This window comes from Arctopsyche grandis, chromosome 7, assembly GCF_051622035.1.
Source record: "Arctopsyche grandis isolate Sample6627 chromosome 7, ASM5162203v2, whole genome shotgun sequence".
Taxonomy (NCBI): Eukaryota; Metazoa; Arthropoda; class Insecta; order Trichoptera; family Hydropsychidae; genus Arctopsyche; species Arctopsyche grandis.
In genome coordinates this window covers 6,408,078-6,422,915 of record NC_135361.1, presented here as the reverse complement: position 1 = coordinate 6,422,915, position 14,838 = coordinate 6,408,078, and the positions used below count along the sequence as shown (strand labels likewise).

Sequence of the window (14,838 nt, the reverse complement as noted above, 5' to 3'; positions counted from 1 at the left end):
AAAAGCTGGTTTAATTGCTAAAATAATATTTTAGCACTTAGCACATTCAGCCCGGCGCATGATTTCATACATTTGCCCGTGTGGCGGCACTGTCACGCGTATCGGCACCCAATTACGCGTGACGGCATTAAATCACTTTACATATATAATGAGTTGTCCCTAAATCTTTAGAGCTTTATAGGAATTTTAGTGTTGGGGTGCTCAATGAAGTGGAACCGTAAAATTATAGTCTGCTATAGCACTATCCGCGTGGCCACCGGTGCAACACGCCGGGTTGAACGTGTTAAATCAGCTTTTTTTTTTTTAAATGGCACTTGTACCAGTCTGGTTTTCAGGCCCGTCATATTTATATCACTTATATTCATTGAAGTATAATGTATAGAATAGTCATTCCTAACAAAAGTATCGCTTAAAAGCGAGCCATCGAAGAGAGAGACGGAAAGTCAGAAGAGAGACAAAAGAGTGAGGAAAAAAAATTCGTGGAAGTGATCGTCCCTTACAACAACTGGACAAAACAGCTGACATCTCCGGGCACACGGATTTTTTGTGGCAACATTTTTAGGGGCTGAGAGCAATTCTATGCATACTTCTTCAATGTAGATAAAGTAATAATTAGAGGTAGGACCGGAAGCGCGCCGTCTATTGTTCCATTTTTGTAATGTTTTGTAAAAAAGGTTCGGCAAACCTTTAACAATGCATTTACAACATGTGAACAATGAACAGCGCGCTCTGGGTCCGCTCTTTAGTAATAATAACTGTTTTTCAATGAGTGAGGCTGGTCCGAACATCTAGCACGTGCACATACAGATGTTCGGACTTTGTCGAACTAATACTACCACACAATTTCACTAGTAGAGCCTATTTCAAAGAGATCCTACTGCTACAGAGCTTAACAAACAACTGAGCAAAACAGCCGAAATCTCCATCTGCACGGAGTTTTTGTAGCAACATTTTTGGAAGCTGAGAGCGCTTCTACCCATTCTACTTCAATGCTTATATTTCACTATCAATTTATATTTCACTTATATTTCAATTATATTTCACTATCGAAATCAATGCTGAAGCAATTTAAACCTCTATTGGCGGCCAAACCTCGCAAAATGGCAAAGTTTTAAAACGATTGGAAGCATGTAAGAATATTGTATGACCGATTAGCGAAATTAACTTTGTAAAAATATCTTTGCTCCTTAGAACGAATCATTTGCGCATTAGAATAAAAAAAATTTCGCATCAAATAGATATATTTGTTAAATAAAAAATTTGTTACATTGAGCAAAATTTCATTTGTGGTATGAAATAAAAAAATGTTTCGATCATTTGACAATTAAAAAGAGAGCAGTTAATGGAAACGAAGAAAATACATAACGAGGAAAGACAGGAAACTATATTCGAAAGCATATATTTACATATGTATACTAACCACTGGTTGATATATAATATGATATAGGTTTTTCATTCCAAATTGACCCTTTTTCATTTCAAATTAAAGCTTTTTCATTTCTAATTGACATCGAAAAGGGGTCAATTTGAAATGAAAAAGGTTTAACTTGAAATGAAATAGGATCAATTTGGAATGAAAAACCTTTATAATATATTTTTTAACTCACCAAAATTTTACGAAATGCTTACGATAAATGCGCATTTGTTTTATATAATGCGCATTTAAATTGTTCCCAAATATATCTAATATATAATATGAAAAGAGACTTTGTATATATGTATGTATGTATCCTTCGTTCTCGGGGGCGTAGGCGCCGATGGCGAAGCCCTAGGACTCGGCCCCCTAGGGGGCGCAGACGCCGGGGTAGTACATATAATTTTTTATAAGAGACTTACTATATATGTTTGTTTGTTCGTGACAGTCAATTTAATAAAAAAAAACAAATGAGTATTCAAATAAATTTATATAAAATAAAACTATTCAAATAAATTTAATAAAATGTTTACTATTAGATTAGTCATGTTTAAGCGGTTTATATTACAAATACCGAGCGAAGCCGGTTAATACATCTAGTACATATAATATAAGTAAGAAATACCAACCCGAATACACTACAATGCAATTACTCCAAACCCTCACTGAAACAATCATCCATTCGATACATTTCAGAATCCTAGACACCGAAAACTGGTGGAATCAAGGCGACTTCAGCGTAATCAGCATGCTCAATCTACTAGACAGATGCTCGGAGCCACACAGCATGCTGATGACGGCGAGACAAGCGCTCAAAGACGACGGACTACTGATAATAGCACTCGTTCTGCCATTCCGTCCATACGTAGAATGTACACACACACATACATATATAAATTCAACATACATTGCAGAAATGAATCCTATATCATCCTACGTATTACATACATTGCAGATTCCAGCAACCACTCTCCGTCGGAGCGCCTCCCCATCTCCGGCGAGACCTTCGAAGAGCAAGTGGAGTCATTCATAAGCTACGCCAGATCAGACGTCGGCCTGGAAACAGTCTCCTGGACCAAAGTGCCCTACCTCTGCGAGGGAGACATGAACCAATCGTACTATTGGTTGGACGATGCCGTCTTCATCTTTAGAAAATTACAATAATGTATGACTCGTACTTGTGATGTTTTATATACATATAAACAATAAAATAAAATGCGTATCAATTATTCAAGTATTTATTGCACATAAAAGCAGTTCTTACAATAGACAAAATGTTGTATATAGGCATATCACTTGGTGATAGATCATAAAAAATATCCTTAGATTTAATTTTTCATCGGCCGACAGTGACGAGGAAGAGGGGTGCGAGAGCCGCGGGACAAAATCTCGTAACTATCATACACATATGTAACTACATATTACACACGAACCTTATACGATTAACATTACACATCCATTGTACTAAGTTTGCTGCCGAGCTCGCTCCCGAGTAAATTTACAATTAACTTTATACACACTTACACATTACGTTTACTAACCGAACGAAACTGTCCCACACGAAATCAATACGAATTCATACAATTATAATACAATATAGAATCCTCTATCGAGATACATACGGCGATATGTAACTAGTCTCGCTGTTCGGACGACGATGATGATGACGATGATGCGAGAGCGTTTAATGCACTCTTACCGATAGTACGACGGGTGAAGAAAAATGTAATATTATAAATTAGTTTCTTAACAAAGCCTCGTTAAAATAAGGAAGACTGTCATTTAAACCGTGCAAATCCACTTGATAAATAGTGAACAATCATTTATTAGTGTATCCGACGATTCCTTTCACTATCGGCCGATTAAAATTGAGCACTTAACATCTAAACATTCAGTGTATATCTTTTTTAATTACACTTATCAAATGATTGTTCTTTTTTTTGTTTGTTTTCATTTCAAAAGGAAAAATTTATATATTTATATATATATTATATATATTACAATTCACGAACAGCAGTTTATACTACGATGTTTCCTAAACGAAAAGCATGCAATTTACAAGTGGTTTTTTTTTTTGTTGTTGTTAGGGTTTTAAACGTTGCAATGGATGACTTTTGTTCCCTCCATTTGTTTTACGCAAAACGATTGATTACACGAAGATAAACGTCACTCGGAGCGTTCTTGCGCTCCGAGCATTCACTTTTTAGACTCTAAAGCTTATAGAGAGAGTAAAAAAGAGTAAAGCTATCTAATAAACAGTCTTGGGATAACATTAGAAACTACTTGTTGCTCTCGGATGGTAACTGGCTTAGTTTCAGCTAAATCCTGAGCTAAATATATATTTATATATATATATATATATATATTAAAGAAAGCGTGTGCAGCTAAACATTGGTGTTTTTTTATAAAAAACTTATTGTTACATTTATATATCAGTCACACTACTTCCTATAAAACATAATAATACTGTGTTGCTTTGAGATTACATTCGAAAGTTTTCATTAAAAAAATCAGCATACATTTTAATTTTTGCATTAAAAATCAATAAATACGTAGAACATTTAAAAAAAATAGGGAGCAACCTAAATTTATTAAATACAATATTAAAAATAAAAACAGAAAGATAAAACTATTTAAATTGCCACTGAGTAATTTCACAATTGAAAATCATAAACTTAATATAACAATACGAACCGTCATATGTAGATTCGATAGAAGGTTTACAATCATATTCACTAATTTCAACTATGTATCTCTAAAGGTATAATATAATACAATTCTATTATAGAATGAACATTTTTTTTTTTATAAAAAGACATCATTTTGAAAAAAGACGTAATAATACAATAATATTAACAGATCTATTCTGAATGTATAAAAAAATATTTAGATTAAAATATCAAATAATAAAACAATGAGAATTGCAACTGAATAATAATAATAGATGCACGATATGTATAAATAATAAATAGAATTATTTGTCAGTAACATATATAATAAAATGATATATCCATAGCACACGAGTAATATTGCAACGATTTGTTTACATTATAATAAAGCTACGTATAGTAAATGAGACGTACATACATGTGAATAGGCCAGTTTTTTTTTAAATAAAAAATAAATACAAGTTAGATCTCTTTCGTTTTATAAAACAGATAAAAATAAAATTTTCTACTAACGTGTCTTCACCGCACCAAAGTAAAATGCAAAAAAAAATAAAACATTATTTATTCTACATTCGAAAAAAACAATTATTCCTTAACGCTCGCTTCCTTTACGCTATCATTATTTATATATCCATTATATAAACATTAAATATTGACTACACACAAGATTCTTTCACTGGGAAAAAATATTATAATAAATATTATCCAACATACTTTCCATGTCTACGAATTATTTACTAACAATAATGAAAACACTGGATTGTTTTAGCATCATTATTCGTCTAAAAAACAATTAGGTCAAAATTTTATTTTGATTTTTTTTTCACAATATCACAGTTGTCAATCATAAAACCTGGACGATATACCTTTTTATTTATTATTTTTTTTCTTTTTTACAATGTTTTTCTTTCTGAGAAAAGTGGAAGAATACGACAATGTGCACACATCCTCTTAATATCAATAAACGAATTAATCCAATTCCGACTAGAATGCTCCGAACGTATGTATTATATGTATATATATAGTAAGATCACCGATAAACGATAATTAAATGCGCATCGATTTACATTATATATCCCTGTTCAAAATCTGCCAATTAAGATTGATATGATGAAAACCTTAAAAATATAAAGAACAAAAAAAAAAATAGAGATCATTAGAAAAGGAATATATACAAATAACACAAAACATGTTACGAGTTTGAGATATAATAATAATAAAATAATAATAAAAAAAATTTGGATCATAATCAGCGACTTCTGATTGCCAGTTACTCAATTCTTTGAGTCGTTACTATTCAAATTCAATTTCTTTTTTTTGTTGATATTAAACACATTAATTTCCCGTTACAATTTTTCTACTTTCGGCCGTCAGGTCTTCGACGCTACCGGATCTGGAAACACAAAAACAAGCGCGTTTCAAACAAATGGATGGACGTGCATATATTTCAAAAAAGGAAAAAAACATAAATGTACGTACTGGAGCGGCATTTACCTTAACTTGTCGTCGTTTTTCCACGACGTGACCTGTATGTGCGGCGGCGGCAAGTAACTTCTCAACGACTGAACCAACTGAATGGTGTCCATGAGGATCTTTTGCAACTGTTCGCTCTGCTTTCCGTACGGTTTGCACATCGCCGGACGCACACACGGCCGCATGCGGTGCAAGTTCCGAGCCAACTCGGCGAAAGCTCGCACCACACGCTCTTGGCCGCCTCCACTGCTGCTGCTGTTAGACGTGGTGCTTGCTCCGACTGCCGAAGTCAATCCGGCCAAACCACTCGCCGACAAACCTTCCAAAGTTTCAAGGTTTGCTCTGAAACACAATGAAAACCGAAATACAATCAAACCATTCAACAATACACATCATATATATACATATATAATATATATAAACATATACCTTAAAAAGTCGTTCAATTTATGATCGGACGCTTCATAGTGTGCCAACGGATTCGTTGATATTCCACTTGTAGATTTCGATTTGGTCTGTTGGTTTAGGGTTTCGATCTGCTGTTGAATCGCACGCTGTTTTTCCAAATTCGCCAGTCCGTATTTTTCTAGATTCTGCTGAGCGATGGCACTACAATGCGAACATATTGTTTTACTTTACATTACTTTTACATACATGTAGGGTTGGAATTGAACGACACTGAAACTGAGAAAGAGTATGCTTTGACTGATTGTGGGGTGCGGGATGAAAGGGACAGAGATGTAACCGCCAGTAGCAGTTAGACATGTACTCCGAGCAGTGCCGGTTTTAAGGGGGGGGGCGGCTGGGTTGGGCAAATAAGTTAGGACGCCACTCGATGCGTCAAAGGCACTTTCAATTTTAAAATCAGAGCGCCAAAAACCATACAAAATTTTAGATTAGAGCGCCAAAGGCGAAATTTTTTTCTAAGGGTGTTTAGAAAAAATTGCCCGAGGGTGCCATTCGGTGCAAGGCCGGCACTCACTCCGAGCGGTCGGTCGTCAAACCAACAACCTGTATCTTGATAGAAAAATCATTGACATTTATAATTGATAAAATCGGCCACCGGCGTTGCTCAACAACCACTCAACCAGTTTAGCACAGTTTACATTGAAGAGATCAATTTCACCAGCACCCCAGTTGAGCTGATGTATCGGTAAAAGTCGGAATTCTCGCGAGGCTCGGTCGACCTGCTCCTTCATGTCATTGGTTGCTCTTTGCGACTACTCTAAGTATTGCCGTGCCCTGAAATAGCTCGACTTTTACCTGATGAAATACTCCGACATATACTGCCTGGTTCGCATATAATTTCGGACGGTTGGGCAGCGTACGGAAATATTCCGAATTCCGGTAAAAATGGTTCACCAGAATAATTTCGTGTATCCAAATGATAGTAAAATCTCCTTCCTGTCACGGCAACCAATGATAGGAAGGAGCGGGTCGACGGAGCCTCGCTTCCGAGCCTAGAGGGTCCGCCCTATCGAGAATTCCGACTTATACCGATATATCGCTCTAGATATCACAGGACCTGGAGTCACAAACCAGGTCGGGCCAACAACTACTAGTGGGAATCGAACCGTGACTACTCAGCTCGATAGCATAATATGCTAATCACTAGTCCACGCTGATGGTTCGAGTGCCAACAGTCAAAAGTCATCTTCAAATAGACTCACCAGATGTTGTATGAAACTTTTAGCTGTCAAAGCGGTTTGAAAACGATAGGAAAAGATTAACCTGGAATTATAAACCAAGGTCTGGCCAGCAGTGGGACTCAAACCAGTGATCAGTATGTTCGAAAGGATATATGCTAACTGCTGCGGGCTATAAATATAAATATAAAAACCAATTCCCGCATTGACGGAGACACAGTGATCAACATACCGATTCTGTTGTTGAATGATGGCTTCTCGGATCTGCTGTTGGCCTTTGTCGCGTACTCTTTCTCGGTCCAGCAGCGCTGCAGCGGCGTGAACTGCCGAGTGTTGCGAAGCGTGCGCTGAAGTTCCTTGTGTTTTCGACGAGTCCAATCCCAAGTCTATACCGCTCGCGGCTAAATACACACATCGTTACAGTACGTTCATACATTTTGAAATTCAGACAGTGTCTATAAATGTATATGTGGATTTATTTTGTGCAATGAAATATATACCTAAAGCCGCTAAATGAGGTAATTGAAAATCTTGAGGCAGCGGAGTGCCTCGAAGTAAACGTTCAACTGCTTGACTGTCGGCCAACGATCCCCCACCTGCTTCTAAAATAGTATCAATAATTGAACAAGACTAAAACATTTTTGTTAGTAATTATATTTACATTGTTAGTTGTACTTTCGTAGTAACCCTTCCTAGACAGAATTGATGAAATTATTTTATCAATCATGTTCTTTTCTAATACAAATTTTTGACTAAGGTAATGGTACTATGGGAGCGAATGGAATGAAATGTTGTGGTTTAATGCACAACTATTTAAGAAGGAAGTAAAGTGGAAACTACCAACATTAGTTTCAACTCACAAGATGGCAGGAACTTTGATATTTGAAATTTGAAAAAAATAGTTAACAACGAATTGTTTCAATTGATTTTTAATGAAAATAGTAAGCAGAAGATTGAGTCTTTTTCCCCGTCACTTTCCTCATATCTGAAGATCGTGACTTTCCAGTCTGCTGACTTCTATAATGCGGCCCGTTATGGTCCTCTGGCTCTCTCAACCATTTTCCAAATAGCAGCCCTAACCTGGTCACTTCATCTCTTTAGGGATCTTACTCTTCTTCTGCTTCCATCAACGCTTTTTTCCAGGCTGACCTGGTCTAGCCTCGCGATGTGCCCAAAGACTGAGGATACGGCTGACATAAATGGATGATAGCCTGTCGCCAACCCTCAACTCTAGCAGGATGGAAGCATCGGTACTTCTCGCTATCCAGAAGATTCAAACATTCGTCTCCAACACCACATGACCTGGTCACTCCATCTTGTTGGGGATTCTTCCTCTACTTCTATCAATGCTTTCCAGAACGACCATTTTTCCCAGACTGACTGGAGGATATGGCTAAGACAAATGGATAGTAACCTTTCGCCAACCCTCAACTCTTGCAGGATGGAGGCATTGGTTCTTCTCGCTTTCAAGACTTTCTTGTTGGGATCTTCCTCTTCCTCTGCTTCCATAAACACTTCCCAGAACGATCAATTTTTCCAGGCTGACTTGATCTCGTCTTGTGATGTTCCCAAAGACCTATAGGAGACGGCTAAGAGAAATGGATGATAGCCTGTCGCCAACCCTCAACTCTTGCACAATGGATGCATTGGTTCTTCTCGTCGTCCAGAGGATTCTAAGCATCCGTCTTCAGCACCACATCCCTAAAGTTTCTATTCTCTTCCTTTCTCAAGCTCACACTGTTCATGTCTACTCCGTATAGAAATACGGGGAAGACTAAAGCTCGGACCAGACGTATATTCGTCGACACGGTTATGCCATGAACTTTCCAAAATTTTGCTCCAAGCATTTCGCCATAAGATTGAATATAAGACATTAAACGGTACCATTACCTTATGCATACATAGATGTGTAACATCCAAAAATATAAAAAAAGGGCTAATATAATAAAAGATTATAAAAATATAAATAAAATCAACTTGTCAACCTGGAATATACGTGGGCTGTTGTGATAAATGTTGCTGGATAGACTTTTGAGTCATCTCTAACTGACTTTTGTAATAACGGCATGCCGGATTGGGACAATTTTGTACAACCTCAATTATAAATTCTTTCTCCATTCCGAATTGATCTCGACCTATTGTATACGAATCAACGACCTAAAACAAAACACAAAAACAAATCATTTCAAGCCTGACAATTAACTTATTATAATAAAACTATTACACCGAGTCGTTTACGCACCGCTCGAACAGTTCCTTCGATTCCCAAATGCAGACCGTGAGGTCCGTTCATATGTTTCAACATCACAGCATTAGCGAAATGCTCATATGGAAGAATAATCTTCCCATTCTCACGCAGGATCAATCGTCCTTGAGTATCGAGAGCCACCCGCGACGCCATCAGTCTGAAAAGTATTAAACCAAGTTAAATATTACATTTTCAGTAACGTTACATACAATGCGAGTCATTCAATTTACTGTAGGTATGCTGCGCTGGGCAGCATCGAGGATTCCTTCAACTCGGTGAAGCATTGCAGCAGCTCGACGCTGGGGTGCCATCCTTTATTTTGCAAGTATAGCTGCAGGAGCATGTACAACTTTTCGGTGACATATCCCTCGGCGCCTGATGCAGCACCGTTGCCACTGCTACTAGCTGAACTCGCGACGTTTGTGCCGCTCTTCGACAAAACATTCTTCATCGTTTCAGCTAGATCCATCTTGTACACATCCAAATAAGAGGGCTTTTGTGAATCCTGTAATAAAAAAAAAACAAACGCTTATAAACCAGCAAAATATACTAGTTGTTAGCTTTGAACAGAGTGGTTACGGGTTCAAATTCCACTGATTTCTGCTGACCAGACCTTGGATTTATGACTCCAGGTAGATCGTATCCTATCAGAGTTTTCCAATTTATCTGATTTTCATTGAAACGGTTCCAACAAATTGACAACCTTACCGATTTTCTCGCAAAATCTCGAGTTTTCAGCGATCTCTAATTTCGCTGAATTGTATAAAATGCTGCAAATTTACAAATTTGACAAAAGATGTCTCTGTGAATATTAATTGATATGTAATACTAATAATATTTGTCACAAATGTACTATTTTTGTGGCAAGGAAGGCGCATTGGGTTATCTGTTAGGCCTTCCTAGTATAAAATTAAAGATAAAATAAAATAAAAAATATATACATATATCGGGTCAGTGAATGTTTTTAAATTTTGATTTTGAACAATATGGTATGTATGTATATTTCAATTGAGTATTGAATATATTTCAAAATGACACTGAATGATTATTATTAAAATTTTTTATGTATTTTTTAATGGTTATTTATGTATATAATAAAAAAAAACTCATCGCATAATCATGACTGTACATATGTGAATATTATTTAAAATTCAAGGCTATTTTTTTTCATTATATACATGTATATGTATGTATGTGATTTTTTTATATTTTTAGTATATAAATTAATTCTAAAAAAATAAAAAAAATGGTTCAATCAAATAATAATAAGCTAGCCATTCAATACTTTCTTGTGTATATTTAAAGTAGTGATTCAATTAAAATTGGACAGGGATTGTTTTAGAGTGGAACTAAATGTGGATGGAGGAATTACTGTTGCTTGCCCAAAACGCACTGCAATATTGTAGAGTTGAATGAAACAAGGCAGGATATGTGGAATGTGAAAAGAGGCCGTGGAAATGAGCGAGGATCAGCATGTTGGATTTTTGGATTGCTGGTTGGTTGGGGGCGAAGAGAGAGAGACGGAGACACAGAGAGACGGAGGGAAAGAGAAAGAGCAAGAGAGAAAGACATATACTGACCAGTGCGGGGCGTCGAGCGCGACGAGTGAGGTGGAGAACGACGGGTGGGGCGATCGGGGGACCCGGGCTGAGGTGGGGTGCGGCGGGGTGAGGGGTGTGGAGGGAGAGGAGAGCGGGGCGGCGCCGCCAACTGTCAAACCGCCACCGCCGCCGCCGCAAACTCCACTCGGCCACACGGCGACAGCACCTAGCACTCTCATACACGGCCATCTGTTTCGTCCGCTTTTCCACACGATAAAACCTCTATACCTCTCTATTTTACGATTTCAAAAACATGCCAACATTTATTTCCTGCTCAAAATATGTTTTCAGATCCAATTACCCGTTTTTTGTATGACCTAAAGCCAAAATAATACTTCGATTATAAGCGAGTTGGATTCCAATTGGATTCTGGGATGCCGAGTGAAAAAAATATTCAGATTGCATTGACCCTTCGAATGCTGATCGGTGTTTTGCCAACAAATCCTCGGAACTGAAAAGCGCCGATAGGCGTTGTATTTTGAGCATGTACAAAGTAAACAAGAATACTACCCGCTAACCCTTTCCAGGTAGCATTGAAAAAAAAAGCATTGAACATGGGTCGTGTAAGGGCCGGGCCGCACCGTGCGACTTGCGAGCGACTTGGTTAAGAGTGACGAGACCAATACATACATGCAGATAGATGGAACATGCTACACCCGTCAACTTGTTTGTCACACACATTTCCATACATTTTTTCGTGTCGCGCAACTAGTCGGCTGACAAAGTTGCACGGTGCGGCCCAGCCCTAAGGGCGAAATCACACAGCATGGTATGCGGTATGTGGTATGTCGACAAGTTCTCCTATATTTCTTATCGATCACTGTCGTGCAAGGATAAATAAAAAGGTCTAAAGGGGCGGGGCGTACGTGCCAGATATGCCACGTTTTTTTTATATATGTATAAAACTATCTAAAAAGAACGTCTCACATACCGCGCTGTGTGATTTCGCTAAATCCATGTTATTAATTTTTCAATGTTTATCTAGACTGGTTTACACCGTAATTTCTGAATCTATAACCATAGCAGAATTTCCCGATGGAAATCCCTAACTGCTGAGTATTTTAGATTTTGGCTTGGCATTTAGATTTTGAGCATTACATTTTAACAACAATGAAGAAGATGGAACTAGTTTTGCAAAAATACATTCATTAATAGACTTCTTTTGTTTGTTTTATATTGTTGCAAGATATATTAGAGAGTCTAAACACACCTTTACAAAACTCGAAATTCTCGACGATAGTTATCTAGGGTTTGTTTGGATTAGCTACAATTTTTATACCTGCTTTCTATTGGATTTCTAAATAATTCTAAGTGGAAATGTTGGTGAAATTATCAGCGTGGCAGGCTTTCAACAGAAAATACGTCAGCATCAAAGGGTTAATAAGTGTGATCCCTAAATTTTAATGAATAGTAGCGCAGTTTCGATGCGCTACTAAACAACTTACAACTCAAAAACAACTTACGCAATAGAATTCCACAAAAACAGGTTAGCACCGTCGGATAACATACAAATACCCTTTGACGCTTTTTTGTAGAATTCTATTGGGTTAGTTCTCCTTGAGCATCTTTGAAAGTTTGGATACCTTGAGTGCATTTTTCCGGTCACCGTGTGAGCCACAGCATAATTCACTGGTTTAGTTATTGTTTATTTATAGAGAGTTCATGAACTGAAATCCCTACCGGAATTTAAACATTTATTCCATTTTTTCAATGATTACAAGTAAATATGTACTTTTTTATAGTCACCCACGACAATTATCACACTAGCGAAATTCGAGTTCTAGATATTTCGTGTTCACGATTTTCGTGACAACAATTGTCGTGTGCGAAATTGTCCGTTTACCAGCTTATAGTATCCAATAACTTTGTATACTTGTATGATGGTTCCCCTCAGTACCATACACAATATTTATTTTATGACAACTATATAGATGATAATATTCATAAAAGAAAATCCAAATATTATATTAAGGTGAATATGATAAAAATGAAACATTTAACTCGTGCTGTGTGTGTATTGAGCAATCAATAAGTGTATTCAATATGTAAAAATTTGTGAATATTAATTGTTCTTTGTCTTTATTAACTAGTACCTATCAAACTTACATCGCAAATACCTTGCTATAATTTGAAATTAACTATAGTTATGTTAGAGTTGCGAGTCTCAATTGATTTTAAATATTATTAAAACATGTAAAATTACTGACATCAATTTTATACTTAATTTTTTATGGTCGTACATATGGCGATTAAGACAACTGTCAATGAAGTGTGGTCGCGCGGAGCACGTGGTGATGCCGGTTTATTTTCTCTCAACATGAGTTACGAGACGGAAGTAGTCGTGGGGACTTACGAGGAGTTCCTCGTCGGATATAAAATACACATTTTGGTACGTTTACTTCGTTAACTCGTGTTTCATAAATTTTAATTAATCGAACATCATAGAATTTTTTTTTACAACACAATTTATATTTATAGGGGAAAGACGATGTCGATCTCGTACAGAGTTTTGCAACGAGAGCTCACACCGGATCTGTGAAGAGCATTGCAGCGGTTGGCCGATACCTAGCTTCTGGTGGTGCCGATGATAAAATTGTCATCCATGATATGAAAACGCGTACCGAAAACAAAGTATTAGTTCATCATGAAGCAACCGTCAGTGCTGTGGCTTTCACCGCAGACGGCTCTCATCTATTGACCGGCGGCTTTGATGGTGTTTTCAGCGCAATTAGAACTGGGAACTGGCAAACTGAAAAACATTGGTCTAAAGCCCACAAAGGTACTATTTCACTAAGTAATATTATTGTGTGATTTGTGTGAAAAACTCATATAATATATTTATTTCCAGGGTCTGCTGTAACGTGTATTTCTATCCATCCTAGTAGTAAACTTGCACTTACTATCGGCGATGATAAAACATTACGAACATGGAATCTCATAAAAGGACGACAAGCATACGTCACCAATCTGAACAGTAAAGGCACTGCTAATCCTCTATCAGTTGTATGGAGTCCGGAAGGTGAACACTTCTCTCTGACTGGATATAACGACGTTAGTGTGTGGACCATATCTAATGCAGCAGTAGAACGTGTCTTAAAATGTCCAAGTAAAACCGTATGTATGGTTTGGATTACAGAAGAATTGACTGCCGTTGGCTTGGAAAATGGGCAGATAATCATATTCGATTTAAGTACCGGAAAGAAGTACGATTTCGATGCGCATAATCAAAGAGTTAAAGGAATTGCTTTTGATAGTCCGTATTTGTATTCAGCATCCAGTTCAGGAGATATTAAAGTTTGGGAATTTGATGCAGACGAGAAGACGTTGATTGAAAAGAAATGTGTAAACGTCGGATGTCGGATAACTTGCCTCACTTTGGTCAAAGCGACGGAAGTAAAAAAGGAAGATGAGGAAATTGGTGGAGAGTCTGAGGTTGAGTTGATCAATGAAGATAGCGAATCAGTTAATAAGAAGAAAAAGAAGAGGAAAAATGCCGAAGAAGTCAATGTTACTGAGGAAATACGTGAAGGTGTTGTTTCAAAACCTAAGAAAAATAAATTACTATCTTTTGTAACAGTCAGTGTGGACAAAGATATTGATAATAATAAATCTGAGACGACTACAATTCAAAAAACAAAAACAAAAACCAAAATCAAAAAGAGGAACAAGAAGAAAAACAAAGCAATTAAAGCGACTTAGTTTTATATGACACTTATAATTTGTATTTGTATTGATTTTGACTGTTAAATATATTTTCTATATTAAATCAGCATGTTATTTCTTGATC

At 36.9% G+C, this 14,838-nt stretch overlaps 3 protein-coding genes across 6 annotated transcripts in view; 2 read left to right on the top strand and 1 right to left on the bottom strand.

Moving 5' to 3' along the window:
• Positions 1-3,347, top strand: part of LOC143914001 (protein-L-histidine N-pros-methyltransferase) — a 193,049-nt gene extending 189,702 nt beyond the window's left edge. Inside the window, exons 4-5 of the mRNA XM_077434072.1 lie at positions 2,111-2,286; positions 2,370-3,347. Coding sequence (XP_077290198.1) covers positions 2,111-2,286; positions 2,370-2,578 — 385 coding nt within the window. The 3' untranslated portion in view covers positions 2,579-3,347. The remainder of the gene's footprint in view (positions 1-2,110; positions 2,287-2,369) is intronic.
• Positions 3,348-4,630: 1,283 nt separating this feature from the next.
• On the bottom strand, positions 4,631-11,236 carry LOC143914172 (uncharacterized). 4 transcript variants are annotated; one of them, XM_077434275.1, is made up of 9 exons: positions 11,031-11,236; positions 9,681-9,955; positions 9,445-9,607; positions 9,188-9,359; positions 7,703-7,804; positions 7,435-7,603; positions 5,986-6,165; positions 5,578-5,898; positions 4,631-5,476 (listed from the first exon to the last, which is right to left on the bottom strand). In XM_077434275.1, the coding sequence occupies exons 2-9, from the start codon at positions 9,917-9,919 to the stop codon at positions 5,419-5,421; spliced, it is 1,404 nt and encodes a 467-aa protein (XP_077290401.1). In that variant the 5' UTR covers positions 9,920-9,955; positions 11,031-11,236; the 3' UTR covers positions 4,631-5,418. The 4 variants fall into 4 exon arrangements, with proteins under 4 accessions (XP_077290401.1, XP_077290403.1, XP_077290402.1 ...); XM_077434277.1 differs by having other exon boundaries at positions 4,908-5,476; positions 5,563-5,898; positions 11,031-11,222; XM_077434276.1 differs by having other exon boundaries at positions 4,908-5,476; positions 7,703-7,798; positions 11,031-11,213.
• A 2,057-nt stretch (positions 11,237-13,293) lies between these two features.
• LOC143914173 (p21-activated protein kinase-interacting protein 1-like) lies at positions 13,294-14,838 on the top strand. Its single transcript, XM_077434279.1, has 3 exons — positions 13,294-13,440; positions 13,530-13,830; positions 13,900-14,838. The coding sequence occupies exons 1-3, from the start codon at positions 13,294-13,296 to the stop codon at positions 14,748-14,750; spliced, it is 1,299 nt and encodes a 432-aa protein (XP_077290405.1). The 3' UTR covers positions 14,751-14,838.

Excerpts from the sequence above, each read along its gene's own strand:
- LOC143914172 (XM_077434275.1), bottom strand. The coding sequence starts at position 9,919 with ATGGATCTAGCTGAAACGATGAAGAATGTTTTGTCGAAGAGCGGCACA. Across the intron at positions 6,166-7,434 it reads ATCATTCAACAACAGAATCG|TGCCATCGCTCAGCAGAATC; the intron begins GTATGTTGATCA and ends TTCGCATTGTAG. Across the intron at positions 5,899-5,985 it reads AAATTGAACGACTTTTTAAG|AGCAAACCTTGAAACTTTGG; the intron begins GTATATGTTTAT and ends ATTGTGTTTCAG.
- LOC143914173 (XM_077434279.1), top strand. The coding sequence starts at position 13,294 with ATGGCGATTAAGACAACTGTCAATGAAGTGTGGTCGCGCGGAGCACGT. Across the intron at positions 13,441-13,529 it reads GATATAAAATACACATTTTG|GGGAAAGACGATGTCGATCT; the intron begins GTACGTTTACTT and ends TTATATTTATAG. Across the intron at positions 13,831-13,899 it reads TTGGTCTAAAGCCCACAAAG|GGTCTGCTGTAACGTGTATT; the intron begins GTACTATTTCAC and ends ATTTATTTCCAG.